This window comes from Canariomyces notabilis (assembly GCF_033297395.1).
Source record: "Canariomyces notabilis strain CBS 508.74 unplaced genomic scaffold N656scaffold_8, whole genome shotgun sequence".
Lineage (NCBI taxonomy): Eukaryota > Fungi > Ascomycota > Sordariomycetes > Sordariales > Chaetomiaceae > Canariomyces > Canariomyces notabilis.
The window spans coordinates 927,607-955,426 of record NW_027041830.1 but is presented as its reverse complement, the minus strand read 5'-3'; the positions used below and the strand labels follow the sequence as shown (position 1 = coordinate 955,426).

The 27,820-nt window shown below is 55.1% G+C and overlaps 10 protein-coding genes across 10 annotated transcripts; 7 read left to right on the top strand and 3 right to left on the bottom strand.

Annotated features, from left to right (window-relative positions):
- Positions 1-885: 885 nt before the first annotated feature.
- On the top strand, positions 886-2,703 carry N656DRAFT_635341 (RNA-binding domain-containing protein). Its single transcript, XM_064810382.1, has 4 exons — positions 886-1,304; positions 1,410-1,509; positions 1,577-1,923; positions 1,979-2,703. The coding sequence occupies exons 1-4, from the start codon at positions 1,253-1,255 to the stop codon at positions 2,491-2,493; spliced, it is 1,014 nt and encodes a 337-aa protein (XP_064671220.1). The 5' UTR covers positions 886-1,252; the 3' UTR covers positions 2,494-2,703.
- Positions 2,704-6,307: 3,604 nt separating this feature from the next.
- On the top strand, positions 6,308-10,916 carry N656DRAFT_797505 (P-loop containing nucleoside triphosphate hydrolase protein; the record flags this gene model as incomplete). Its single annotated transcript, XM_064817649.1, has 3 exons — positions 6,308-7,327; positions 7,385-8,451; positions 8,522-10,916. The coding sequence occupies 3 exons, from the start codon at positions 6,308-6,310 to the stop codon at positions 10,914-10,916; spliced, it is 4,482 nt and encodes a 1,493-aa protein (XP_064671219.1).
- Positions 10,917-11,681: 765 nt separating this feature from the next.
- On the bottom strand, positions 11,682-13,381 carry N656DRAFT_635318 (uncharacterized protein). Its single transcript, XM_064810381.1, has one exon. It carries the CDS (start codon positions 13,088-13,090, stop codon positions 11,969-11,971), a length of 1,122 nt encoding a protein of 373 aa, XP_064671218.1. The 5' UTR covers positions 13,091-13,381; the 3' UTR covers positions 11,682-11,968.
- Positions 13,382-14,224: 843 nt separating this feature from the next.
- Positions 14,225-15,890, top strand: N656DRAFT_635286 (Fcf1-domain-containing protein). The gene is made up of 10 exons (XM_064810380.1): positions 14,225-14,354; positions 14,417-14,520; positions 14,579-14,630; positions 14,685-14,702; positions 14,757-14,810; positions 14,863-14,918; positions 14,974-15,017; positions 15,074-15,135; positions 15,195-15,240; positions 15,291-15,890. Exons 1-10 carry the CDS (start codon positions 14,319-14,321, stop codon positions 15,401-15,403), a joined length of 585 nt encoding a protein of 194 aa, XP_064671217.1. The 5' UTR covers positions 14,225-14,318; the 3' UTR covers positions 15,404-15,890.
- Positions 15,891-19,255: 3,365 nt separating this feature from the next.
- N656DRAFT_707521 (NmrA-domain-containing protein) lies at positions 19,256-20,647 on the top strand (the record flags this gene model as incomplete). Its single annotated transcript, XM_064811441.1, has 1 exon — positions 19,256-20,647. One exon carries the CDS (start codon positions 19,256-19,258, stop codon positions 20,645-20,647), a length of 1,392 nt encoding a protein of 463 aa, XP_064671216.1.
- Positions 20,648-20,858: 211 nt separating this feature from the next.
- On the bottom strand, positions 20,859-22,235 carry N656DRAFT_778450 (ERG2 and sigma1 receptor-like protein). The gene is made up of 2 exons (XM_064815013.1): positions 21,749-22,235; positions 20,859-21,689 (listed from the first exon to the last, which is right to left on the bottom strand). The coding sequence occupies exons 1-2, from the start codon at positions 22,071-22,073 to the stop codon at positions 21,325-21,327; spliced, it is 690 nt and encodes a 229-aa protein (XP_064671215.1). The 5' UTR covers positions 22,074-22,235; the 3' UTR covers positions 20,859-21,324.
- A 390-nt stretch (positions 22,236-22,625) lies between these two features.
- On the top strand, positions 22,626-23,381 carry N656DRAFT_707979 (putative exosome 3; the record flags this gene model as incomplete). The annotated part of the gene is made up of 3 exons (XM_064811472.1): positions 22,626-22,883; positions 22,923-23,144; positions 23,211-23,381. 3 exons carry the CDS (start codon positions 22,626-22,628, stop codon positions 23,379-23,381), a joined length of 651 nt encoding a protein of 216 aa, XP_064671214.1.
- Positions 23,382-23,478: 97 nt separating this feature from the next.
- On the top strand, positions 23,479-24,370 carry N656DRAFT_634573 (uncharacterized protein). Its single transcript, XM_064810377.1, has one exon. It carries the CDS (start codon positions 23,805-23,807, stop codon positions 24,276-24,278), a length of 474 nt encoding a protein of 157 aa, XP_064671213.1. The 5' UTR covers positions 23,479-23,804; the 3' UTR covers positions 24,279-24,370.
- Positions 24,371-24,480: 110 nt separating this feature from the next.
- N656DRAFT_797499 (uncharacterized protein) lies at positions 24,481-25,428 on the top strand (the record flags this gene model as incomplete). The annotated part of the gene is made up of 1 exon (XM_064817647.1): positions 24,481-25,428. One exon carries the CDS (start codon positions 24,481-24,483, stop codon positions 25,426-25,428), a length of 948 nt encoding a protein of 315 aa, XP_064671212.1.
- Positions 25,429-25,630: 202 nt separating this feature from the next.
- On the bottom strand, positions 25,631-27,690 carry N656DRAFT_778448 (pseudouridine synthase). Its single transcript, XM_064815012.1, has 2 exons — positions 27,275-27,690; positions 25,631-27,214 (listed from the first exon to the last, which is right to left on the bottom strand). The coding sequence occupies exons 1-2, from the start codon at positions 27,357-27,359 to the stop codon at positions 25,878-25,880; spliced, it is 1,422 nt and encodes a 473-aa protein (XP_064671211.1). The 5' UTR covers positions 27,360-27,690; the 3' UTR covers positions 25,631-25,877.
- Between the last annotated feature and the right edge of the window lie 130 nt (positions 27,691-27,820).

Sequence of the window (27,820 nt, the reverse complement as noted above, 5' to 3'; positions counted from 1 at the left end):
CAACAGCCCATTCGCGGGTAGATAGCAACATCAGTGTACAATACAATACAACGAGCCATGTGAGGAGTGCAACGGAATCTCTAAGACGGGATCTGAACGGCGTCTCAAAGTTTGTCAAGCCAACACGAGGTATCCAAATGTCAGTGCCGGTAGTAGCTGCTCCTTCTTTGGGAAAATGAAGGTACCGAGTGAACGACTAGCCAGTGCATAGAGCGGTTGCAATGTCAAAGATCCAGCTTCATCGCATAGGAGCACTCATAATAACCCTGCCTCTCATCTTCAGTGTTGCTCCGGCGATTGATCCATTGGGGAATAGTCACTGCAATACAACCTGCACAAGGTGACTCGGGTATGGGCGAACCCTAGCAGCATGCGGGACACACAGCAGCAGCAGCCTTGCACTCCGCAAATGTGGAAGAAAGACGCCAATCAGACGCTCAACTGGCCTGAGGCGACCAACTGTATCGATGTCCGCATTGCAGCTGTCCAATAGATTCGAGCCGGCGGTCGGGACTACCGCCGACGATGCACGGTTCGGCATCGTGGAGGCCTCAGGGGACATACGAGAGATGAATTGAGCACTTGGTAACCATCGGTTTTAACTCTGACGAAACCCAATAACATATTCATCATCTTTTTTTGAGAAAGGTTAGGAAAGAGTTGATAGATTCTACTGCAGAGGATTGAGTGTAGGGCGTGGAAGCCTCGTCAATCCTTGTAAGCGGTGTCTGTAGGTACGGTAGTTTACGGATAGCCAACGTTCTTTCGCGTAGAATTTCGCCAAGCTAACTGGGTAGGGCTAGCGTGCTTTGCTCTGTGGCTCTCGCTATGCAATAACCAGGGGAGGAGCGCGACTGGCAAACGTGGTTGTTCTCATCTTCGCCTTCTTTGCCTCACCAAACCAAAATTTCGCCTCTTCATCTTACCGCCGCGTTCTCGACTACCATCCCGCCGCCTTGTCGTCAGCTTTACATTTCTTTGTAATCGCTGCCGGCGCATAACCCCGCCCTATTTCTCTTCAATTTCTTATTCTTACGAGGCTCAGGGAAAGAATCCATCTGGTTTCCAGCTGTGTCGCGCCCTCACTTGATACCTTTTCTTTTGCCTCGATTCCCCCAAAACATCTCTCCGACCACACCCTCCACCAAAGCGTGGATTGCCTAGTCGGCGATCTTCTTCAATAGTACAACTACGTCTCATCAACAATCGATAAGTTTCGACGACTTCTCGACCACAAATTCAATCCATCGAAATGGCAACCACATCTATGGATTATGAGAATGCAAACGGCGATCGTTTCGACGGTATGTCTTCCGTCCTGCTTAGTCGAAACCCATACTTGGTCGCTCCATTGCTTAACCCACAGTCGACGAGTTGCGCTTGGAGAATGGTACTGACAATTCATCTAGATGATGCCGCTCGCTACGACCGCGACCGTAGTGCGTCGCCGCGTCGCGATGATGGCCACGATTCGCGCCGTCGCTCGATGTCTCCCAATGGTAACGATCGGTATGTTTTCGTCACCGGTGTTGTCCTCAATATCCGTCCGTGGCGTCGCTCGCTAACACAACCTTAGCGCGCCAGTTAAATCTGACAGCGGCCCAAAAGACGATGATGGTGCTATCAATCCCGGATCCAATCTCTTCGTGACAGGCATCCATCCTCGCCTGGAAGAGTCCGAAGTCACTCGTCTCTTTGAGAAGTATGGCGAAGTCGAGAAGTGCCAGATCATGAAGGATCCCCATACTGGTGAATCGCGTGGCTTTGGTTTCGTTAAGATGATGACCTCTGAGCAAGCCGATGCCGCCATGGAGGGCTTGCGCGGCGAGGTGATTGAGGGTCGCACTCTCAATATTGAAAAGGCCCGGCGTGCCCGTCCTCGCACCCCCACTCCTGGAAAGTACTTCGGTCCGCCAAAGCGTGGTAAGTTTTCATTCTCTTTGCTCGCTCATCAGTGCGCCAAAACTGATCATGCTAGATCCTCGTGGTCGCTTCGATGACCGCCGTCGCGGTGGATACGGCAGCTATGGCGGTGGTGGAGGTTATAGCCGAGACGACTCGTACCGCGGTGGCCATCGCGGCTACCGTGAAGACCGTGGCTACGACCGTAGCTATGAACGTGGCGACCGTGGCTACGACCGCGGTTATGGCGGCCGGGACTATCGTGACGACCGTGGGTATGGCCGTGACTATCGCGAGGACCGAGGCTATGATCGTCGTGATCGTGATGACTATAGCCGTATTGATCGTTATGCAGGGCGTGAAGACCGTGACCGCTACGGAGCTGGCGGTCGTGGCGCTCCGGATGACCGCCGCGGTCCCAGCTACGACCGTGATCGATACGATCGCGCCAGCGACCGCGAGTCTCGCCCCCGCGACGCCGCTTCGGGTGCTGCCGGAGGCTACGGCGACCCGGCTCCGCGCGGCGATACCCGCGAACCCTACGGTAACAGTACCCATCCCAGTCACCTTTCTACCAGAGTTGTAATCTGACTTCCTCAGGCGGCCGCTAATCGACGCTCCTCGGTCCGAAAAATACTGGCTCATCTCGGGCTATTCGTCTTCCGACTAGATTGCGGCACGGTTTTCCTAGCTTTCTCTTTTTCTTCACGGTTTGGCATGGGCATAATTCGGATATCCCAAAATTCGATTGGAGTTTCTCGGCGGGAATTTGGAGGGTTAGTGGCCCTGTTTCGGCACATCGCCTCCCTTCAAACAAGTTCCTAGATCTTAGCCGGATGGTGGTTTGCGACACATCGACTTTGATGGCGTGGGATCTGGCTCGGTCGTCTGCAGCACTAGTCGACATTGTCTAGGCGTCCATCTATTCCTCGCTCTCCCTCCGGTTGGATCAGAAACATGGGAGTAGATGGAAGCCGCCTCTGTACGATTATCATTTTGCTTTGCGCCTCTATACGGCCATCGACACACTCATACCGTGACGGCTCTGCAACAGCCCATCGCCTGGCGTTTTCCGTAGTAGTCGACATGTTTACGAAGCAGCCTCAACCTACCGCAGCGTTGATCGTGAACAGCAGATGCCTTCGATTCCGTGGCAAGCCTCCGTTTCCGGTTGGCAAACATCGGCCGGTTCTGAAAAGCCAGCATACTTTTGTCGACCGTGTAAATCCGTTTTCGGCATGCACCGGTCCTTCGTTCGCCGCTCCCCTTGTCAACTCCCCCTGCATGACCGTTGCAATATTCGCCCATCTTGCGCCATGGCTCCTGCTACTAACAGCGGATTGCCGTCTGCTGAAACCGATAATTGTGTCTCGCCGTGGTCCTCACCTCGCAGGCAAATTGTGAGGACCAAGGACTGCTCTGCTCTACGTTCGCTAGACTAAGCAGCGAAGGTAAACTTGCTTGGGGTATGGATGAGAGATTAACGTGACTTTCCTCGTCTAGGGCCGATCTTCTGCCTCCTCGTAGGAAGGCAATATACAGCGTTATACTTGTTCGACTTGCTGTCTGCCGAGCCAAACTATTCGGTTGAAACAATGATGTCGTCAGTGGTCGGGGTCGATTTGTGTTGGCGCCAACGCCGGTTCGCGATCTGGGGAATTGCAGGTTATTTCGACGCAATGGTAGTGCGACTCGCCTAACCTCGGTTCTTCGCCTTTGGTTGTCCTGCTCAACCTCTCTCGTGTTTCGACCTGGTTGTACTGGATGCCATGTCGCTTCCGGCTGCTTGTCCTTACGGAGAGCAGTTGTTTGTTAGCTATGGCCGTGCCGATGGGAAAGTGGTTGAAAGACTTGGACATCAACATGGTCTAGCGAGGTCATTGCTCGCATTTTCATGTTGAGTGAGGAGATTGAGAGGTGAGGCCTTGACTGTCTAGGTGTCTGTCGCTTGGTTTGCAGCCAAGCCGGCGACACCTAGGTTATGCCCTGCTTGCTCTCCTTGTTGCCTTTTCCTGTTTCCTTTCTATGCTTTCATTTCATGGCTGGCTTACACAACGACTACAATTATATTACTCTCCTTTTCCTTTACTCCCTGTTGATGTCTTCTCGATCTAACAGAGCCAGAGACGCGCTGTTAAATTGGGCTACTCGTTCACTTATAAATCCCCTCTCAATTACAGTTTCTAGCAGACATGAGCCTTTGGGATGCTTATGCTGCGGCATGGTCTCGTGTTCTGCTCGTTGACAAAGTGTCAAGACATTGATTGTCTGCCACAGCACCAAAACAGCACTACATGGGCTGGTCGCAATGGGTACTCTAATGCTGGCCTAGGATCCTTAAAGGACACGAGGATCAAGTCCGCACTCCGCTCTGTTAGAGGCTTAGTAGACATATGATTCGATCATTTTACACCAGTCATGCAATGTCAGCCAGCTTTGTGCCGTTTCCTTCTATGCCCTCTTCACATCCGTGGGCTTTCCAAGACCAGGACGTCAGTTTCATTCCCAATCCACAGCTGCATGTGCTCAACAAGTCTCACAGTGCACTCGCGGATGGAGGCCATCTAAGGCAATAGCGGATGCAGCTATGGACAGGTGGCATCTCAGGAGGTGCGGCTCTGTGCAAGTGGGGTGCTTGTCGGCTGGGAGAAAGTCAAAGACCGCAGCGGATTCGACTCTGGAAGACGGAGGCTTGGGGGTAGCTAGCATAGTTTACGATGGGCAGGAACTTGAAAGGCGAGACAGCCAGAAATGCCGTCCACTAGCGAGTCACAAAGTAAGTCATGCGGCAACGAAACAAGTATTTCAAGGTGCCTAATAAAGATCAGGACAAAAGCGACGCACTTGAACATGATAATTAGTAATGTTGCAGAGCCGGTCGAGCCGGGCTTGTGGTTCTGCTTGAGAGGACAAGGAGACGGCTTGGCCTCGGTGACTTTTGAGTCAAACAATAGAACAATAGGTTTGAGTCCTCTAACAAGAGCCTTGAAACCCGACGGAGTTGTGTTCTAGGCAGGAAAGCTGGCGAATGGGTCCATCTCTCGTTCTGACAGTGTGCTAATCCCAACCTTTGTTAGTTGATAGTATCTAGGGCAGGTGACAACATTGGTTGTCTGCATGACAACATCGCTCTGGTTACTGTTCGGTAGAGTACTGGACTACTGGGAGTTACATGCAGTTATGCACTTGCCAAGACAAGTGCCGGAGACTTTCAGAAGAGCATTTGTCAACAGGGAAGGAAAGTCAACGAAGAAAATGCAGCTGACTGCTTGCGGCTTTCATGCCGTGGTTGCCGGGTGCGGTCGTACAACTTCGACTGCAACAGCTGCGGCAGTTGTAACTGGAAGTGACGCACCGCACCGCAGGCGCTGTGCGAGTACAACATAACTAATTACCTGATACCCATTGAAGTATAATAGTCGGTGATACCTCCGTACAAGTCCGAAACCAGCCGCTACCTACTCTAGGGCTGTATAAGCCAGATCGAGTAGAAGACAAACAATGGCGGCAGTCCTACTCTAAAGACTCAATTGGGACTGAACGGTCCAAGAGCGCGGATATGCATAGGCATTCTTAGTCCAGTTGTTGTAGGGAATACAGTAACTACCGTAAGGACACCGTCGACTCCTATGCCCGGTATCCCCGAGCCGAGTCTAAAAAGATCTTTGCCCCGAATTCAAAGAGCGTTATGACAGTTCAATGGGACGTTAATTTCCAGCGTGTGCTAGCGGTGACTGAATTATTAATCAACGAGCTGCCAGTGCTTGAGCATGGAGCAGGCAGGAGGGAACGACTAGCAAAGTCGGCACTTTGCTCCTGCCGTACTCCGACTTCTTCCCCACAATGGGACGGGCCCGGACCTTCCCAATGTAAAAAGAATGACGCGCCAACTCAATCGCGGCCTTGACGAAGGTTGCGTCGAATGAGGGAGACGACGTGGAAGGAGGATCTGCCGGGAACGATGGGTCGTTGAAAGCTTATTGCCGCCCTGGTGACTTTATCCCTTCCGGTTATCTTCTGCTGCCTGCCCTGCCAGGTGAATACGTACAAATGCTGCTCCCTCCTGTGCTTCATCTTCCCTGCATCTACACGAGTTCCTTGTCTAATTAAAATTCCGTCTGTACTGAAGCCGCGGTTCTCCCTTGTCCAAGCCTTCAATTGTTTATTAGCACGTCCGACTCTCACCACCGTTATATTCCCGGGCATGACCCACGTTTCTGCTCCGTGTTGGAATTTTCCCTAAGGAATTGGTTGTCACTTCACCTCCGGATACTGGGACTCATACACCGTTGGTGTTTGTGTACAATACAATACGCTCTAAGCTGTCATCATCGTGGCGCCCGCATCGCCATCTTTCGTAGCCTGTTCGTGCCTCGCTTGAGGCTCGGGCCGCGGCTGCTCGACCATGGCAGTGGATATTGCACAAGAAAAGGGCAATGGAGCTGACAGCCCGACCCCATTGAGCCGCACTCCTTCTCAGTCCTCACACGCTACGCCGATCTCAGAACAGGATAAAGGGATAAATGAGACAGAATTCCCAACGAAAGAGAGCATCGATGACCCAGACAGAGTGCTTGCCCAGGGCGACCAGAGGGACGCGTTGAATCGCATGAGGAGCTATGCTACCGCCACCAGCGTTACCAGCACAACGGCAACCAACAGACTGCCGGAGCAAAAGCCCTGGTACAAACAGCCAAACCCGCTACGATGGGGCAAGATCACCCCAGTGCCCAAGGAGAGGGCCGTATGTCCGGAGTACAAGGCTGGATTCTTCAGTCGCTTGATATTCCACTGGATTGCCCCGTTGATGAGTACGGGCTACAAACGGCCGCTCGAGCTCAACGACATCTATACCGTCAACCCGGACCGCGCGGTTGATCCTCTGACCAAAAAGATGCGGGAATCCTTCAAGCGCCGCGTCGCCAATGGCGATAAGTACCCGCTTCTCTGGGCCATGCATGAGACCTTCTTCGTCGAGTTTTGGATAGGCGGTCTCTGCCAGCTTTTGTCTACCATTCTTTCAGTCATGTCTCCCTTCGCCTTGCGCTACCTGATTCAATTCGCTACCGACGCTTATATCGCGAGCTCCGTGGGCCTCCCGGCGCCGCATCTCGGTGACGGCCTAGGGCTAGTCTTCGGCGTCACGGCCATGCAAGCGCTGCAGAGCTTGTGTATCAATCATTTCATTTATCGTGGTATGATGATAGGCGGCATGTCGAGGGCCTCCCTGATCAGCTTGATCTATGAGAAGTCCATGGTGCTATCTGGGCGGGCCAAGGCGGGCGGCGCAGAGCTTCCCGATATCCCCGCTGCAACAGCAGCCGAGAAAGGGGGAAAGGAGAAGACTAGTAGGACGAAGAAGGGCTCCACCAAGAACCAGCCGGGTGTGTCCGGCGACGGCGCCGGCTGGAGCAACGGGAAGATTGTAAGTAATCGAACAAAGCACACCTTGATGTAATGGTTTGCGCTGACATATCACTAGACCAACCTAATGAGTGTCGATACATACAGGATAGATCAGGCATCTGGTATGTTCCATGTGATTTGGACCGCTCCCATCGCCTGCCTGATCACCCTTGCCATGCTCCTGGTCAACCTGACCTACAGCGCGCTTGCCGGGTTTGCACTTCTGGTCATCGGCGTGCCTGTGCTCACAAATGCCATCAAGGGCCTGTTCATCCGGAGAAAGGCCATCAACAAGATTACGGACCAGAGAGTGAGCCTCACGCAGGAGATTCTGCAGTCCGTACGCTTCGTCAAATTTTTTGGCTGGGAAGGCTCCTTTCTGAAGCGCCTTGAGGAGTTGCGAAGTCAGGAAATTTCATCCATCCAGGTCTTACTGGCCATCCGCAACGCAATCATGGCCATCAGTTTGTCTCTACCCATTTTTGCTTCAATGTTGTCATTCATCACGTATTCATTGTCCAACCACAACCTTGCCCCTGCCGAGGTCTTCTCCTCGTTGGCCCTTTTCAATGGGCTGAGGATGCCCCTGACCATGCTCCCCTTGGTCATCGGCCAGGCGACCGATGCGTGGTCGTCCATTTCCCGTATTCAGGAGTTCCTCTTGGCCGAGGAACGTGAGGAAGAAGCGATATTCAACCCCGATGCCGAGAATGCCGTGGAGATGCGCGACGCATCCTTCACTTGGGAGAGGACAAAGACCCAAGATGACGAAAAACCCGCTGGGAGGCCCAAGGGCGAGCCAGGAAAGGGGGGACCGAAAAAGAATCGCGGCATTTCACCGACCAATCCCAGCGAGGACGGGAGCGTTGTTACCGAAGAGCAAGAGCCGTTTAAACTCCAGAATCTCAATTTCGAGATAGGGAGAAAAGAACTAGTTGCCGTCATCGGTACGGTCGGCAGCGGAAAGTCCTCCTTGCTCGCCGCTCTCGCCGGAGATATGCGTAAGACGGGCGGAGAGGTCACTTTGGGCGCCTCAAGAGCGTTCTGTCCGCAGTACGCCTGGATTCAGAATACGACTGTGCAAGAAAACATCCTTTTTGGAAAAGAGCTGGACAAGGGATGGTACTCGGAGGTCATCAAAGCGTAAGTATTTGCCCACCCCCCTGTTCCTTCTGCAGTCTTCCGTCTTGCCGATCTTCGCTGACATCTGTAGTTGTGCGCTGCAACCGGACTTGGACATGTTGCCGAACAATGATCTGACAGAGATCGGCGAAAGGGGTATCACCATCTCGGGAGGGCAGAAACAACGGCTGAACATTGCGCGGGCTATCTATTTCGATGCCGACATCGTCTTGATGGATGATCCGTTGAGCGCAGTTGATGCCCACGTCGGACGCCATATCTTTGACAACGCTATTCTTGGCTTGCTCAAGGACAAATGCCGAATCTTGGCAACGCACCAACTTTGGGTCCTGAGTCGCTGTGATCGGATCATCTGGATGGAGGAAGGCAAGATACAGGCGATTGATACTTTCGACAACCTGATGAAGAACTCAGAGGGGTTCCAGCAATTACTGGCATCAACGGCCGTGGAAGAAAAGAACGCCGACTCAGCACCTACTCAAGGCCTAGCGGACGGCGGCCAGCTCAAAAAGAGGAAGAAGGGTAAAAGCCTAATGCAGGCCGAGGAGAGAGCTTTAGCCAGTGTGCCGTGGTCGGTATATGCATCCTACACCAGGGCGTCGGGCACAATCCTGAACGCCCCATTAGTCCTCGCGCTCTTGGTGTTGTCACAAGGAGCCAACATCGTGACAAGCCTCTGGCTGTCATACTGGACCTCTGACAGGTTCAGGCTGTCCACAGGGGTGTACATCGGTGTCTACGCGGGTCTCGGTGCCGTTCAAGCGTTGATCATGTTCGGCTTTATGGTGTCGCTCTCCATCTTCGGCACGCTTGCTAGCAAAACGATGCTGCGAAACGCCATCACGAGGGTGTTGCGCGCGCCCATGTCCTTCTTTGACACGACGCCGCTTGGCCGCATCACGAACCGCTTCAGCCGCGATGTCGACGTCATGGACAACAACCTCTCGGATGCGATGCGCATGTATTTCTTCAGCATTGGTAGCATTATTTCGGTATTTGCGCTGATCATCGCCTTCTTCCACTACTTCGCCATCGCGCTGGTTCCCCTGGCCCTGTTGTTCGTGTTTGCCGCGAGCTATTATCGCGCATCAGCAAGAGAGGTCAAGCGATTTGAGTCTGTGCTTCGTTCCAACGTCTTTGCCAAGTTTGGCGAAGGCTTGTCTGGGGTTGCGAGCATCCGAGCATACGGGCTGATGGATCGCTTTATCACGGACCTTCGCAAAGCGATTGACGAGATGGACTCGGCTTACTTCCTCACCTATTCCAATCAAAGGTGGCTGTCAGTACGGCTTGACATGATCGGCACCGCCCTCTTTTTCACCACTGGAATTCTGGTCGTAACGTCGCGGTTTTCCGTTGACCCGTCGATAGGCGGCCTCGTGTTGTCATACATCTTGGCCATCGTCGGCATGCTCCAGTTTACTGTGAGGCAGCTGGCTGAAGTCGAAAACGGCATGAACGCTGTTGAACGACTTCACTACTACGGAACGGAGCTTGAGGAGGAGGCGCCACTGAAGACCATTGAAGTCCGCAAGACATGGCCGGAGAAGGGCGAAATCATCTTCGACAATGTCGAGATGCGATACCGGCCGGGGCTTCCTCTGGTCTTGCAAGGCCTCAGCATGCATATTAAAGGGGGAGAGCGCGTCGGTATTGTTGGCCGCACTGGCGCTGGCAAGAGTTCCATCATGTCAACCCTCTTCCGACTGGTTGAACTCTCAGGAGGGCACATCACCATTGACGGTCTTGACATCTCAACCGTCGGCCTCCACGACCTGCGCTCGCGCCTCGCCATCATCCCGCAGGATCCTGCTCTGTTCAAAGGCACCGTACGCAGCAATCTCGACCCCTTCGGCGAGCACACTGACCTTGAGCTGTGGTCCGCGCTCCGGCAAGCCGATCTTGTGCCGGCGGACGGTGGGCAGCACGCACAAGCACCCGGCGCGGTAGCCAATTCGGGCGCCGACCAGGACGTGGAAGCCGTCGCACCGAGCAATGACAATTCCGCCACTGCCAATACTGGTCGCATTCACCTCGACTCGGTTGTCGAGGAGGACGGCCTAAATTTCTCGCTGGGCCAGCGCCAACTGATGGCTCTGGCACGGGCGCTGGTTCGCGGCTCACAGATCATTGTCTGCGACGAGGCGACGTCAAGCGTCGATATGGAGACGGATGACAAGATCCAGGCGACCATCGCCAACGGGTTCCGAGGAAAGACTCTGCTGTGTATCGCGCACCGCCTGCGCACCATCATCGGGTACGACCGCATCTGCGTCATGGATAAGGGGAAGATCGCGGAGATGGGTCCGCCGCTGGAACTGTGGAAGATGGAAGGGGGGATCTTTAGGGGGATGTGCGATCGCAGCGGGATCCGCGTGGAGGATATCCACGGGGCTAGGGAAGAGTTGGGCCCAGGGCCGGCTGCTGGTGCGGACGAAGAGAAGTTGGAAAAATCAGAGGCATGATAGAGGCTAAGATTTGTCGAGAGGGAGTAGCTTAGCTGCGAGATTTGGGACTGGAAGATTTGAAGCGAGTACGTGCTAGACATGGCGTGTGTTATGTTCGAATTTCCGGTGTTTGGAGCCTTGGGAAATCATGGACATTATAGAAGTACATAAAGTGCAAAGGATTTGCTGGGCGGAATGAGGAGGTTCTCAGGTAACTGCTCCCTTTTGGATACAAAAGTGATATTTCAAGTCCTGTGTAAGGCTATGAAGCAGATATCGTGGCTAGCGACCATATTCAAATAAGTCACGAATCCATTTTTGTACGCCAACGATGTGAATTCGGGAGCTCTTGACCGTCGTCAGCAATGTTTCACCAGCGTTGTGGACGCACGCAGTACGACAACGCACATGTCCCTGCCATGTACTCCAGCCATGTATGTACCATCGGGGACATTGTCCAACGATAACATTGGTCTCAGGTGCGCAACGATACATCTATTCCGGTGGCTTCCTTGCCAAACTCCAAACGGCGAACATCTGTGTAATTAGACATATATGACCTAGGGGATAGTGCAGAAACGCAGATCACATATAGCGCCTTCGAAGCAGGAAGGTAGGACATGTTCATTACTGTACTGGGAATAACTGTAAGGACAAGAAAAGGAGAGCATATCTACTATAGGGGGAATATGAATCTGTCTTGAAAAAGTTGAGAAGCAGTCCCTGTCAAACCCAGCGTTGCAAACACCTCGTTCTGATGCCGCATGACAAACCAGACTAGAAAACGGGCGAGGGAATAAGAACGAGAAAAGGGAGGAGAACGGGAAAAAGGTCTGCGGGCAGGACACATCGGACCACCAACAACTCCCCAGGTACACCCACACACAGAGACGCCCACACAGAGATTTTCCCAAGGCGCAGCAATGCACTTCATACAGCCTCTCCCAGTAAACAGTAAAGCAGAACAACCGGCCCCCAAATGCGAATATCACGGGCTGTTTCAGAACCCCTATACACCACCCTCCAACCCCTCCACATGAAGAAAAGAAAAAAAAAAAAGCAAACAAGAATTAATACCTCCCCCGCCCCTGAGGCGACGGGGTCCCGCTCGGGGGGAACATGCCGGGTTGCTCATCCAACAAGTCATCCAGGTACGCGCTGGGCGCTCGGGCGCCGGGACTAGGGGGCCGGTTGAGGTTCAGCGAGCTGGTGCTAAAGTTGCGCGAGACCACTCTGGGCCCCACGTCGGGCGACTCAGGCGGCGACGGTCCCAAAGCGCGCCCGCGCGATGAGGGCCGCAGCGTGCTCATGCTGATCGAGTTGCCGTGTCCGTGTCCGTGGCCGCCGCCGCCGCCGGGGACGGGCGAGGCAGAGGCGTAGAAGCCCGACGGCAAGAAACGCGCCGAGTCGCGGTTTGAGGCGCCGGTGGCGCTGCCTAATGCTGATGCGGACCCCGCGGCGGTGGGTGAGAAGAACAGGTTCGTTTGGCTCGGTGTGGCGGAGGGAGTCGGGCCCCGGTGGGTTCGCCGTCCAGCGGATCCAGCGGCGCCGCCGCCCATCCCCGCGCCGGCGAGGGAGGCGGACGATTCGCGCTCGATGTACTTATAGAACTGGGCGGGCGGTGCGGGGAACGAGGCAGCGTTCTTGTCGCCTCCCTTGCCCAACGGCGCGTTGTTGGCTGCGTGTTGGGCCATGGCAGCGCGCTCGACGGATCGGTGCAGCAGGCAGGCGACGATGCCCCGCCAGGCAAGGATGGCGAGGCCGAAGGCACCAAGAATGGCACCCACGGCGATGAAGACGGTGCCGTCGGGGAGCTTGGAATGGTTCATAAAGGGAGCGTTCTGGGTCGGCGGGATCGTCGGTGGGGGGTACTCGGGTATATCAGTCGAAATGGTTGTTCTCGTAAGGCTCGGCATGGGGGGCCGCGTGCCCTGTGATGTCGTCGAGGAGGAGCTCAGGCCTGGCAGAGTCGGTATGGGACTGGATGATGATACTGATGTCGTCGTTCGTTGGGATGTGGTCTGGGTAGCGCCGGTGGTTGTTGTTTGGGATGTCTGCTGGGCAGTTGTTGTGGTGGGTGTATCTGGTGTTTCTGTAGTCGTCTCATCGTCGTCATTTTGAGCCAGTACACCGGCCGCAAAAAAGGCAGAGAGCAAGAGGACACGCCTCAATGACAGCCGTGATGACCCCATGATGGCGGTTTGTATCTGGTAAGGCTCAGCAGCGATGAGGGAAAAGGAAAGAAGGCAAAATTGAGTCGGTGGCGCAAGGGGTCCCGATGCCGTGCTACTGCTTCTCGGCGCCGGTTGCTTGTTGTTTCCACACTCGAGGGAGCGACCCTCTGTGGTCGAGCCGTAGGGCTGTGGATGCGGCTTGAGTTGACGTGCGAGGTTTCACGACCGAGTGCTGCGACTGCGACTGCGACTACTCGGCTAGATCGGGCCAGAACGGGGATGGCGATATCTGAACAAAGGACTATCCAAAACGAGAGGAAGCGACGCGCATTTCAACGGCCGGCTGTAAAAAGATGGAAGCAGATGGTTGATGGCACCATTCAAATCATTCCCTGGCCGTCGTCAAATGTCGGGAGAAAGGAGGCGCCTCGTGATTGGGACCGACGCCCAGGCCAGGACTGGCTGACAAGCAAGGGACATGGCGGCGCAGGGGAAAACAGGACACGAATTTGCGCCATTTCACACCTTAAAAGAGCCTGTCGGCTGTACTTGTACCTAGGACCGTCTCAGCTTGCATGAGGCGGTACTTGCGAATACCGTATGTGTGGAAGCCGGCACGGTCACCCACCTTTTCCCTATGAGAATGAACTGGCAGGTTATTTGCTGCGATATCTAGGCGCAATATTAGGCGAAGCTTGCTCTTGTTCCTCTTTCATGATTTTGAAGCAAAAGATCTCACACATAATCAAGTCGGGAGTCTGCATGTCATTTGCGGCTTGCATCCTCTCTGCGGTCTGGTCTGGTGCCGGACTCTGCATGTCTGACATATGGAAGCAAGCATGGCGTGCGTCAACCCTGCTTCTCGGCAAGCCCTGAGTGTTCAAGCGTTTAATTTGCACGGTGTGCCCAAGTCCCTCGTGTATCTGGAACGTGCGTTGCACTTTCCAAATTAGCCTGCGCTCTGGTCCCTGACAGCCCGCTGGCAAGCAGGTGGCTCCAGTTGCCTTTACAAATGTTTACGGAAGTTTCCTGCACTCAAAGTCAGAACCACCAAGTAACGAAACGGGGAGCTAACATCAAAGCCGCAAAACTCATGCCTGCCGTATGTTAAACAGTCGCCACTACAACGGGAAAAAAGCACTGGATATCCGCATCGCCGACATCAGCCAAATCCGTGGAGTACTCCAGCAAGCCATCACTTTCAGAACTTTAAATCTCGTATCCATACCGCGGCGAAAACTTCAGCATGGGTGTCGCCAAACGGACCAGAAAATTCGCTACTGCACGTGACCTTGATATTGAACTTTCAACACGTCTTTGAAGACATGCTAATGGTTGGCTCAGGTCAAGCGCATGATCGGCCGGAACGATGACCGGCGCAAGGAAGAGGCTGTGAAGAAGGCCCAACTGGAGCTAAAGAAGAAGGAGAAGGAAGCAGTCCGGGAGGTGTAGGTCTTGGCCTGGTCCGCCGTTGATGCTGTTTCTAGGCTAACTTGTTGATCTCAGGCCTCAGATGCCTTCTTCAATGTTTTTCGAGCACAATACAGCCTTGGTGCCGGTGAGTGTTTCCCTCGACTTGCACTTGAGGGCGTTGCTAATCGAGAAACAACAGCCTTATCAAGTACTAGTGGTATGTCCCTCAAGGGGTTGAGCTTGCAGGATTCGTTTCTCTGACGGGTCTTAGGACACCAATTTTCTTTCAAGGACGGTGGGAGCCAAGCTGCCGTTGTTGGAGACCGTACGTTCATGACCCAACCTCATTGCCGAGAAAGCTGACTGACTTCCGCCAGGCAATGGACTGCCTCTACGCCTCATGTAATATCATCATCACGTCCTGTGTTATGGCGTAAGGCTTCCAATTTCGCGACCGAGGATTGCAAAAGACTGACAATCTGTTACAGCGAGTTGGAAAAGCTGGGTCCCAAGTACCGCATTGCGTTGATGAGTGAGACAGCCCAGAGGGTTCTGCGACATCTACCACAAGAAACTGACTTGGACTAGTTGCCCGGGATGAAAGGTGGACGCGCCTTACCTGTGACCACAAGGGCACCTATGCCGACGATGTACGTGGACCTTGACACTCCCCAGCTCAATCTAGATCTGCCTGCTGACATCGTGCTAGTGCATTGTGGACCGGATCCAAAAACACCGCATTTACATTGTCGCCAGTAGGTTCCTTGATCATCCACTGTCTTGCGTTTTCTAACCTGAACCGCAGCAAACGATCGTGATTTGAAGAGGAGAATCCGCAAGGTTCCTGGCGTGCCTATCATGTCTTGTGCTAAGGGGAAGTACGTCATTGAGAGACTTCCTGGCGCGCCCGCCACTTGAGAGTTTTGCACCGTTCTGGGTCTTAACTTTACGGATTTTGGACGACTGCGACGTACAAGGGGCATGCCGATGGACCGGCATACCTGGATCACTGCAAGATGCGGGAGTTAAGGCGCCCGCGCATTTATGGGGGCCGCCTTGATACCGTATCATGCTGGACCGCCCGAACTTCGCCCCGGTGATTCCTCCGTCGTTTGAGAGCGAGACAGGGAAGACACCTTACCGGGTACCCGTCCCGGTGTTACATGGATCCCGCTAGGGACGTTAGTTTAAGCACGCTGCCAGCATCTCCACGGAGATGCCTCCTTTCAAAGCTTCATGCTGGAATGAGACGGCACGCCTGGTATTTTACATGTACCTAGTGTGAGATCTGGAACACCAGACTCTAAATAGACGGCGGGCTTAATAAGTATAACCACAGGCCCGGGACGCTGGCGGCGTTTATTTAGTGCCTTCCGCCGCTCTGGGTTTACTTCTCTTCTCCACGCCATCTATCCTCGTCGGTGACCGGAGGTGTATTGTACAAGTACATACACCACCTTAATTCAATGATTATACACCACCGGGCTAATAGGACCTTTAACACTTATCCTGGAACTGTCATGTTCTTCAGCGTTACTGTGATGCCCCGGGCTGAATTACAATATCCGCCCTGAAACCATTCATGTTGTCAATGATCGACTGGCTTCCATCCAGGAATTGTGAAGCTTCATTTGCTGTCTTCAGTGGTGAATATCAAGGCCTCAACATTGCTTCGTAGACTTCCCGGGGATAGATCTCGAAAGGCCAATCAGTACCGTGTCTGCGTGTTTAATTCTAGGTGCTTCCCGTGTTATGCTTGCCCTGGAGCCCCTCTAATAGTGCACACTACACGTCGGCAGAGTGCTTGGTTTTGGCTCCTTGTCCGCCCCCCTTAGCGCTTGGTGCGTAGTCCGTAGTACGGTCCGTCTACTGATGTCGCTACTCGGAGCGGAATGCTGAGGACATTGCCAGCGGTGAAGAACTTTTCAAAGATTTCCACTCAGATCAATGGCTGTGGAGTCTCTGGGCCCCACACGGCCGGAGACAAAGTTGGATGGATCCCGATCAGCCCAGGGGACCGGGAGACAGAATTCGACAGGAATGCATCATATCGATCTAGTTCCGACCTGCGGGAACTGATGCCCAAGAAAGACCGAACCCGTCACACAACGTCTGCGAGGCGAGCCTGTCTGCACAATGCGGAGCCGGCCGACAAGATCAGGTTACCTAGGCCGTACTCTCCGCTGCCTGCGCCGTCCTCAATTATCTTTTCCCCCGCGATTCGGAGTGTATCCGCCAGCAAGTAAAGTTGCGGGGAAGAACGGCCGGCTAGCCTCGGTCATGCGTACCTAGTCTATGTATAATATCGGCCGTTCGTTGTCGCTATCCCGGGCGTTCCATCGCAGCTCCGCCGGGCTTCGAAGTTCGAACCAATGTCAGTCTTTCGCAGAAAACTTTCAGGAAGATTTTTTTGTCAATGTTAGGTTCGCCGCGGAGATGTCAGCCCCGCTTGGTGCATTCCGTGACGCATTGCGCAACCCAAGGATGACGGAAGAGGGCCTGGGCCTGCCCATAAAGGTGTTAGCGGCCCGGTTTGTACGTAATTGAAAAGAGAGGCGATGCCCGGCTTCCCAGTCTTTTCGACGTTCGACAACCGACGAGCTCGAGCACCATCACACCCCCAGCCTCTTCGGACCGCTCATTCTCGACGAATCCTGCCCCCCTCCTTCCCCTTTGCTTTTCGAGCTCGGTCGTGAAAACGTTCCAACGCAGCCAAAACGGCTAATAACCAGCTTTTTTACGGTACTTCAGAGGTTGCCCTGTGGATGCCGTGGACCTGAGACAGCAGGGACGGACAAAACGGACAATTTCTTGCTATGAATCCGGCCGCCTGGTGAGTTGGCTGGCGTTCGGCGAGCCCAACCAGCGTCCTGGATTGCCGCCCGTGCAGCAATCTCGAAGCTGCGAGTCTGCGTCTGCTGTGTTTTGTGCTTGAAGGCATCTTTTGTTGTTCAGCCGCCAGTTGGGCCCATGGCAATGGCTGTCGACAACAGCGGATCTGCCAAAGAATCATGAACTTTATTGGATAATTAGTCGGCAATTCTGGATAAGGGAGTAATCGTCGAGTAAGAATAACCTCTTAGCTGCATACGACTGCGTCAGACGACTGTTCTCGTTTTTTCTCTCTCCTCTTCTCTCCGGATTGGCGCCGGTAGCACCTCCCGTCATGGATTCTGAGAAGGCAAGTGCCTGTCAACCGCAAATTGGCCGTTTGGGATAGCTTGCCCATGCGTTTTTGATACGCTCAACAACTGGGCTCAAAGTTTCCAGTCCGGAAAGCGCAAGCGGCACGGCAGCAACCGAATTAATCTTTCCTTTAGCAGCGCCTATTACATTCCTGTACGACAGGCAGTTGTCTGGAGGTACAGTACTAACAAAGCACCAGTTGTTGGTCTGCTGACATTGACGCATCTGCATATTGTGCCTCGTGCGTCGATATGCCTTATCTACAGGATCCAGTTTTCCGGCCTCGTCCTTTGCTATCTGGCTATCCCTGCATGGGCGGGCCATTTCTGGGTCGTGCCTGGCTGATGGTGATGAATTGCATGCTTTGGGCGAAGAGACTCACTGGACCCCTGGATTCTGTGACAAACAGACACTCGCTCTCTCCAGCTATTCTCTCCATCGCGCGGCGCATACACGCATAAAGCTGCTACTATTACGAGAGCCGAGAATCGGCCTTGTAAGGATCCTGGCACGTGGAAAGGTTTGCTTGATTTGGGATATTGTCTCCTGCTTATCGTCTCCATCATCGACCTGGTTAACTACCTGCCTTTCTCTCACTTTCTCTCCTTACTACAACGGGATAACCGCTCTGCCGTCCTCGCCGATTGGTGGTCCGAGACGGTGACCTTCGTGATTCTTGATTTCTTTCCTCTTTCAGCAGTCTTTTTTTGTACTTTCCTTTCCCTGTCCGTCCTGCTAGGCCCTCGCTCTGTGGATACGGTGGGTGCTTGCCCCATTCCTCCTGTCTCTGTCCCCAGTATACACTACTCTAGACGGCCGACACCAACAAACAAGCCATTGCCGGTTGTGGAGAACCGGCTCGCCTGCCCGGGCCAGAGCTTGATCCGATTTGCTTCTCTTTGTTAGCTCGTTGGCTAAAGTAACCCGTACCTAGCTTGCTGGGTCTCCTTTCGATGGCTGCAGTCAGTCATGTGGACAAGCGTCTGGATTTCGTCTGTTGTGTCGTACGTCCTTCATTCATAGAGACCATCGGTGACCACATAGAACGGCCGTCTCAACCCAACGGACTGCTTTCTTCGGGTGTCACCTTCCGTTCGCCTTCTGCCTTCTTCTCTTTCGCTGTCCATTTATTTATCTGTCCGTAATCGTTTATCAGCTCCCCGTCTCGACCTCTGCCCCGCAATCTTGGATGAACCCCACTAACAGATAAACGCGATCAGAATAATACGCCATTCTGCGCCGAGCTCGATCTGCCCTTCCCGTGATATGCGCCGCCAGCTACCCGCGAAGGTTCACGACCAATCTACGCCTGCTGCAGGACGGTCCTGACCGCTGCCTGTGCGCCTCTGCGCTGCACGGTTTCCCGGCTTCTTTCCCGACCAGAACAATTCTGCATCCGAAATCCCTACGCCCGGGCGCCCACCATCCTACCCACGTTCCAAACTCAAGGAAGGACTTTTGTTCCTAGCAGCTGCGCACACTGTAGAAGGCTGTCTGGCGCACCAGCGAGACTCTGGCACGAGCGGCTGGGTCAGTCAGTATTGAAACCTTTTCGGGCAGCTTTGCGCCCCGACTTCTTCCGCAATGGCGACCGAATTACACTCGGAATTGCCCATCAGACCCGTCCCGAGGGACATTAGAATTGTCACCACCGCCGGCAATGACGAGAGGAGACACAAGCACTCCCGGTCTTCATACTCAGAGGCATCCCCCCTGACATCCAGGAATAATTCGTTGACCTTTCGTCCCGCGAAGCGGCCAATGCCCTCGCCCGACAAGACCATTGCTGTCATCAACGCCAGTGGAAGGCAGGCAGCTTCCCTCATCCGCGTGGCCACCGCTGTCGGTTATCATGTACGAGCACAGTTGAGGAATTTAGAGGGCGTAGTCGCTACCGAGGTAGCGACGAACCCAAATGTGACAATTCTCCAGGGCGAGCTATACACCAAGGAACGTCCCGCAGAGACGGCCAATGTGGATGTGACACAAAATGGCCCCATCTCCGGCATCGGTGTGAACCACGCCCTAATCTCAGAGCTGTTCCGAGGCGCCCAGCTGGCCTTCATCAACACGACATTCTACGGTGACGAGCAACGAATTGGGGAGGCCCTCGCAGACGCCGCTAAAAGGGCCGGAATCCAGCATTATATCTACTCCTCGATGCCAGACCACCACGTCTATAACAAGGACTGGCCATCGCTGCCGCTGTGGGCATCCAAGGACAAAGTTGAAGCGTACGTTAAGAAGATCGGGCTGCCCTGCACCTTTGTCTACACGGGCATTTACAACAACAACTTTACGTCGCTGCCGTACCCCCTTTTTTGCACCGAGCTCCAACCAGACGGTTCCTGGATCTGGCAAGCGCCTTTCCACCCTGACGTCAAACTCCCCTGGCTCGACGCCGAACACGATGTGGGCCCTGCTATCCTCCAGATTTTCAAGGACGGCGTCAAGAAGTGGGGGGGCGGGAAGCGCATCGCCCTCGCCTATGAGATGCTCTCCCCCAAAGAAGCTTGTGAGGTTTTCTCGCGGGGAGTTGGCCGGCCAGTACGCTATATCCGAGGCCCGATTGAGATCAAGGTCAAAATTCCCGAGGGATACCGCTGCCAGCTGGAGGCGCTTGAGGCCCTCTTTGGGCTTGGCAAGGATGACCCCACGAAGCAGCCCCCTTACTTTGGCGACATTGAGCTGGAGAAGAGCTGCCCGACAGTGGCCATGGAGTTGTGGGAGGGCCCGCGCGGTCTCGAGGAGTATGCGCGGGAGGTGTTTCCTCTAGAGGAACAGGCAAACGGGCTGACATGGATGCTGGAGGATGACAATGCCAATCATCATGGCAATGGCTACGCTCACATTCAAGAGCATCCACACCAAAATGGCGACATTTCGACAGAGCCGCCTGAATCAGACGCCGAGGACGACGACGAGGGCCTTGTCATGAGGGGGTTGAAGCGGGACGATGAGGAGTGGCTCGCTTAGGATGCGACGAATCCATCTCCATCTTTGTCATGATAAATCACATCAAACGCATTTGCCCTGGAGCGCGGCGAAACGATAACGAGAAAAAAAGGTGCTGTGATTGGGTCGGATTCGAAGGATCATTTGGTTGGCGAGCGGTTGGGCGGTGCCAATCTTGCTTGCCTTTGCCGTGTATTTTGCGCATCCCTCTGTCTTTATATAGGCGTTTCATGGCGGTCACGGCGATGATGTTCCGAGGCTAAGGTATTTGAAAAATGAAAAAGTGGTTCAGTGGCAACATTTTGAGTTGGATGAATGTCGCATTTACCCCTGTAAGCCATGCTCTTCGTGAGGTTCGTCCCGGAGCCTTTCTGCTCTGACGCAACTTGAAGTCGTGGCGTCAAGAACTTGCAAGAGCGGCTAGAGAACATCCTTAGTCCATACAAGCCTACCCGCCTGCCAGCTAGACGCACTTTGTGATAGGCTCGCACACTGCGGGCCGGGCTCGTACAGAAGTTTATTACAGATTATATATTCTACATATAGTAGATAGATGTAGGACCCCTAGATTCGGGAGAATCGCCATCCCCCCATCCATCTTCGACTCTACTCGAGCTCGAACGCCAAGCTGAATAGCTTGCCTTTTCCAAGCCCGGTTCTCTCTCTTACCCTCATCATCCGTCCCATCAGGAAACGTTTTAAAGCTTGCCCTTTGCGAGGTTGCCCAGCATCTGCTTGCCCGTCAACCATGTGGTGCGCCACAAGGTGGGGAAGTCGAGCGTGCTGGTCAGGCCGTCGGCGAAGCCGAAGAAGAGCATCGGGGGGATCCAGCCGCGCGCGTACTCGAGCGCGAAGCAGCTCTCGGGCATCCTGTACTGCTTCACGTCGCCCCGCCGGAGGTGGTGCACGCTGCCCGGAGGGTATATCTCGGGCTCGTACTCCCCGGGAACGTAGGCGTGCTGCTCCCCGGTCAGGATGTGAAAGTAGTCGTCGGCCGTGTGCCGCCCCGTGTGGCCCTCGGTGCCGACGGCGGTACCGAAGATGATGAGGTACTCGGTGATGCCTATATGGTGTGTTAGGAAAGAGGAGGGGTCGGATTGATGGTCCTAGGGGGAAACGCACTAGCATGAATAATGTACATGGCCCCCATGGCGCCGCCGGCATTGTTGAAGACCCACTGCTCGTCCAGGTTGACGTAGCTGGACAAGCTGGGCTGGCCGCTCAGCTCGTCGACAATGTACTTGACGATGGCGCGCGTGTTGTTGCCGTGCAAGTCGATGCCGCGCTGGCTGACTTCCTTGAGCTGGTCGAGGTCGAATACGTAAAAGGACTCAAGGTTCTGCTCCAGCAGGTATACGATCGGGGTGAACACGCCAAGCAGGATGGCGATCAGCTTGAGCCAGCCGCCCATCCCGGACGACTGCTTGGGAGATGATTTCGGCGCCATTGGGGGATGGCAGAAAGGGGGAAGAAAAGGAGGAAGGGGAGGCTCAAGATGGAGGAAAGAAGGAGGTGGTCCTGCAACATCACCAGAGATTCTACGAGGTGTAAGCCCAAAAAATTGAAGGGCGCAAGAGTTTACTTAAGGAGCGCTCTTCGGAGTTTTTTGCGCGTCGCGCGGATCGCATGCCGTCCAAATCTTGGCCCCCGAGCAGGCAGGCGGTGAGGGGTGATTGCCAGGGGCTGCACGCTAATCTGTGGGGCTGAAGACACAAAGGAGCGAATCAAAAACCCCCGCTTCCAGCTTCCACAGGACCGTGGACTGGCAGAACTGCCCTTGGCGCACGTTTTTTCCCACCTTGCTCTTCGAAGACTCGAACCACCCGGAAACCGAGTTCCCGGCATCTGCCAAGCATCCCGCGATCTGAGCCCGCTTTCTTCATACGCGCCATCCCATTGCTGGAAGAGGCTGTAACGGTTGGAGAAGTGACCTAGCAACGAACCGCAGCAGTCGATCCCGCTGATCCGGGCCCGCAACTGGCATACGTCCCAACCGACAATGGCGACCTCGACCGCCGCCCGGGCTGCACCGCCCTCCCTCGCCCTCCCCGGCCAGCTCCTCGGCCCTGCATCCAAATATCAGCCAGGGCCAGGCACACACGTGCACGAATCGCACCTGTACTCATCCCTGCTCGGCACCGTCCACGTCACCCAGCCAGCGAAAGCGCCCGGGCCAGCGAAGCGGTTGACAAAAATCACACCGGCTCCCGCGCCCGCAGAGCTGCCAACCATCTCGGTCGTCAGGACGGCGCCGGGGGTGGCAGGGTCTGGGTCGTCCTCGGAGTACAGTATCAAGAAGCACCGCGAGGTGCTGCCCGAGGTGGGCAACATTGTGCTCTGCCGCGTGATCCGCATCACGCCGCGCCAGGCCGTCGTCGCCATTCTCGTGTGCGGGGATACCGTGCTGGACGCCGAGTGGCAGGGTTTGATCAGGGTGCAGGACGTGAGGGCGACCGAGAAGGATCGCGTCAAGATCTACGAGAGCTTCCGGCCGGGGGATATCGTTCGGGCCGAGGTGGTATGTTGAGCTTCATAAGGGGGAGGAGGGTTGGTATTGCTAACTGGGCCGCTTCACATTTTGCAGATTTCGCTAGGTGACCAGGCCAATTACTACCTCTCGACGGCGCGCAACGAGCTGGGTGTCATCCTAGCTACAAGCGAATCTGGGAACACCATGTATCCGGTGAGCTGGAAGGAGTTTCGAGATCCAGAGACGGGCTTGGAGGAACTCCGAAAGGTCGCGAAGCCCTTCTGAGGTTAGTGTATCACTGTGCCTGAAGGCAAGGTGATCTCCCAAGCACCACACTGGTTGGATCTGCTCAGTTCAAAGGGGTCTCACTTCGGAAGCCAGCTATATAGCAGGGCTCGAGTTAACGAAGCTTGGAATTGCTTCATGCCACCGGCCATGCATTGAACTAGCAGGCCACGGGAGTCCCATTTTGGCTGCATGCCATGACATATTCTAATGTTCATGCAGGGCGCGCTGATATCGCCGCCCTATCTCAAGAAAGCCAATGCGCCGCTTACCGGGTGGGAGGACGCGGCGGCTTCTTTCTCGGAGCCGGCAAGCTGAAGTGTGGATAGAGTTGGGATTCCAGGGAGCGCCCTGCATTCGCTCAGCACGGTGCCTGGCTTCCGTTGCATGACAAGCATGCGCTAACACCCTATTTCAGGGCTTATGGAACCGGGACAAGATCCAGCCCAATCAAGTTCTTGTTTGGTATTCATACCTGCAGCTACCTTTTTCCGCGTGGCACTCTCTGCGGGAGATCTTGTACTTTCGGGTAACATCTGCACAAGTTCATCCTCGTTGCGCAGGACTGATCACTTGCTCGTCCTCGTATCACTCGATGATCGCTGGGCGGCGCAGCAATGCTCAATGCGAGACGTCACCATTTACCAGGCTCAGCAAGTCCAAGCGGCACTTCGTATGTATGTATGTACTCTGAGCTGTCCTGTGATGGGGACCCCATACCGTTATCTGCAAGAAATGGCCTCGCGTTGTCTTAGGGGGTCTGATTTCAAAAAGGGTATCTCGTGTTCTACCATGATTTGGGTATCGAGCCCTTCTTTGATGTCACTCGGTAGGCCGACGTGGCCTGTGTTGGTAATTTTTAGACCCTTAATCCGTGTTGCAGGGCGAGGCAATTGAAATCCTCAAGCGCCAAGCCTCAGCCACCCTCCTGGCCTCCCCACAACCACACACCCAGCCTTTGCGCTGTCCGAAACAACTTCAAGACGCCGACGGCGCTGCTGCTGGGATGCTCCCACTGAATAGTGCAGATAGAACCGCTTATAGGTAGCGACGTCGACTCGACACCTCCTCCTAAATCTCCATGTCGGCCACTACAACCATGACCGTCACAAGCACCGGCACATTGACGGTCACGGCACCCTGCTGTCCACAGTGCGGCTTCGGTCTTTCGTTGCCGCCCTCCGAGGAGACGCAGACGGCCTTGCTCAAAGCGCAGCAGCAAATCGCCGATCTCGAAGCCCAAGTCCGTCTGCTCAACCAGAAAGCATCGGCCGCCGTCGACCGCTGGGCCGACTACGAGGATGAAGTCGCCAGACTGCGCGCTCAGCTCGAGTCGCAATCGCGACAACAAGCAACCACGCCCCCGGTGAAACAGCAACAACCACAACAACAACCAACCTCCCTTCCTACCCCACCCAGCTCCTCAGCCGGCGCCGGCGGGCCCCTCCCGTCCCCTACGCGCGCCTCATTCCTCCTCGCCTCAACAACCAGCGCGGCAACGCGCATCTCGGCTTTGCTCTCCTCCCGCACCAGCAAATCTACCCCGAACCTAAAACCCCTTCCCCCGGGAGGAGGCGGAACAGGACCGTCCATAAAACAAGCACCCCCGCCACCACCACGAAGCCCGATCCCCTCCGTCCCCTCATCAGCAACCTACCCCCCAACAGTAACGGCAGAAGGCTCACTGTCACTCTCACCACCAGCAAGCCTTACCGGCTCCGGCTCCGGCTCCGGTTCCGGATCCGGACAACTTAGCACTGAGGATCTGCTACTAGAAGCGCTCACCCGAGAACAGGCGCTGCGGCGCGAGGCCGAGGGCCGGCTGAGCGCGACGAGCCGCGAGGTAGAGGAGCTGAGCGTGAGCCTTTTCGAGCAGGCCAACGAGATGGTGGCGTCGGAGCGGCGGGCGCGGGCGAAGCTCGAGGAGCGCGTCGAGGTTTTGGAAAGGAGGGAGCTCGACAAGCGGCGCCGGCTGGAGAGGCTTGAGAGTGCGGTCGGTAGGATCGAGAGGGTTAGGGGTTTGCTTCGGGAGGGTGGGGGGAAATAAATCTTTTTTTGCATTCTTTTTGGTTTCTCTTTGGGATAGGGACCGCGAAAAGGTCAGGCTAGGTTACGCGGGTGGGCTAGGATACGGGCGATGATTTTACGAACTAAGACTTACGCACCTACATGTTGTATGAATGGGGCGTCTGCATTTACAGGATGACGGGTCGGAGTCGGTAAAAGGCAAGGAAAGCAAAGGGACATCGGCATATCGGGAACTTCATTGGATAGACGATAATGATGGTTGGAATTGGATTTGTTTTTGGTTCCAACGAAGAAGGCTGTCTATCTTGCGTGTGGCTTCCCATAATCCTATGCAAGTGCAGTCGCTACTTGGATCAACCAGCTCTGCCCTGGTGTCAATCGGCACCGAAACTATTCTTCTTCTGATACGTGGTTCTCTGGTTCCCAAGCCAGAACGGTCACCTTTCTGGAAGACCGCCCCAGAAGCTTTTATGCGGTCACGGCTACGGCTTCCTTGGTATCCTCTACCGTATCTGCACCGTCGGTTGACGTGCTTGCGTCCGGCTGAGGTGTAGACTGCGCCACTTGACCCTCGTCCTTTGGCTGCTTCTGTGTACTTGAATCTTCCTTGCTCTCGGGCGCCGGCACCTTGGAGTGCGGGTTATTCCACAGCTCCAACATCCTCTGCACCTTAGGGGCCCACACTTCTTCTCCCTTTAGGAGATCGTCGTACTCCATACAATTGGCACTGCCCAGGGCAAAGTCACCCTGTCGGGTGCGGCTTAGCTCCGCCATCATGGCACCACAGCCTAGCTTCTCCCCAAGGTCGTGGCATAAAGTGCGAACATAAAAGCCCGACGTCACAGTCATGCGGATCTTGGCCGCGGGAGGGCCCTTGCCTTCCCAAGGTGGCGGCGTGTTCGGGGCCGGAGGCGGAGGAATGAGATTCGAGCCTCGCCCCGCTGGAGGCAGGTGGCCCAGCGCGCCGGACATCATGGGCTCTGCGCGGCCATCGCTTGCTTTTTTGCGCTTCGCCGAGGGCTGCTCCTCGCTGACCAGTGCGTCTACAGCCTCCTCGGCCTCCCGCTTCTTGATATTATACTCGGCTAGTGCCTTGGTCTCCTCCTGTTCCTGTTCCGGCGTCAGCTTACTGGGCTCCTCCTCTAATGCGGCCTGCCGCTTCGCTACGCGCCAGACGGAGTCAACCAGGTTCTTCTCGGCTTGTTCGGCTTCTTCGGCGGGCCAGCGGTGGTTGTGTGTGCCGGGCTCGTACCACTCGATGAGTTCAAGCTCCGTCACTTCGACGTCTCTCGTCTCAATCTCGCGGGGAATCGGCTTGCCCTCGCGCGCGTACTCGTAGAGCGGCTTCCCCTCCATCTTCAACGCCGAATAGAGCGGCGGCATCTGCTTGTACTTGCCGCGGAAGCTCTCGAGCGCCTTTTCCGTGGCCAGACGGGTGACCTCGTCGTACTTGCCCCTTTTGATGATGCGCCCTGTTCGGTCGTATGAGTCGGTGCTGGCGCCGAAGAGGACGACAGCCTCATACGTCTTGGTGCAGGTCAGGAAATTCTGCAGTGACTTGGTGCCCTTGCCCACGCCGAGGATGAGGACGCCCGTGGCCAGCGGGTCGAGGGTGCCGCCATGGCCCATCTTTACCCTAATCTCCTGTTTTGCCTTGCCACGCCGCCGCTTTTGGTATCGCGATTCCTTCTCTCGGGCAATCTTCTCCTGTTGTATCATCGGCGCAAACAGCGTTGAAGGGTTGAAGAAGTTTTGGCAGTCGCGGATAACCTGAGCGGAACTCATACCCATGGGCTTGTTGATGGCTGCGTTTCCCTGAATTAGGTGCATGTCCAGCACATGCAATCGGGATAAGAGCTACACACCGAAGACGCCGTCAAGGACCTTGTCTGTCGCCATCTTCACAAAGTAGGGATGCCAGATGCGCGGAATATGCGGGCGCATAGGCATGGGCGAGTTGTCAGCCGCTAGTGATTGGGTACCCGCCTTTCGTGCCGGCGAGACGTTCAATCAATGAGACATATAGGGAGAGTATGGGTAGAAGCAGATGGCGCTGTGCTGAAGGTTGTGTCCAATGCGTTGCCGGATCAAGAATGTCGGATCGGCTCGGCCATTTTTCTCGTGTGGGGAAGGGCGGGGAGGTGAGGTCCTGGGCCGCCTGGGCTTGGGCGACCTGAAAGTTTATCTGCGCCAGGAGCAGGGGACTAAGGTTATCGATCGGAGGGCACTGAGGGCAGAAGCGTGTTGATTGCGACCAAAGTACGAAGGTACTTGGGGACTCAGCTAAGGTGGGGGAGGCTATGGAAATTGTAGGAAAGCGAAGCCTCTCATTCGTACCTGGTACTTCTATCCAGGCCACGCCAAATTTCCAGCTCCCGCGTTCCCCCTCTGTCGCGTTTCTGGTCCTCTCA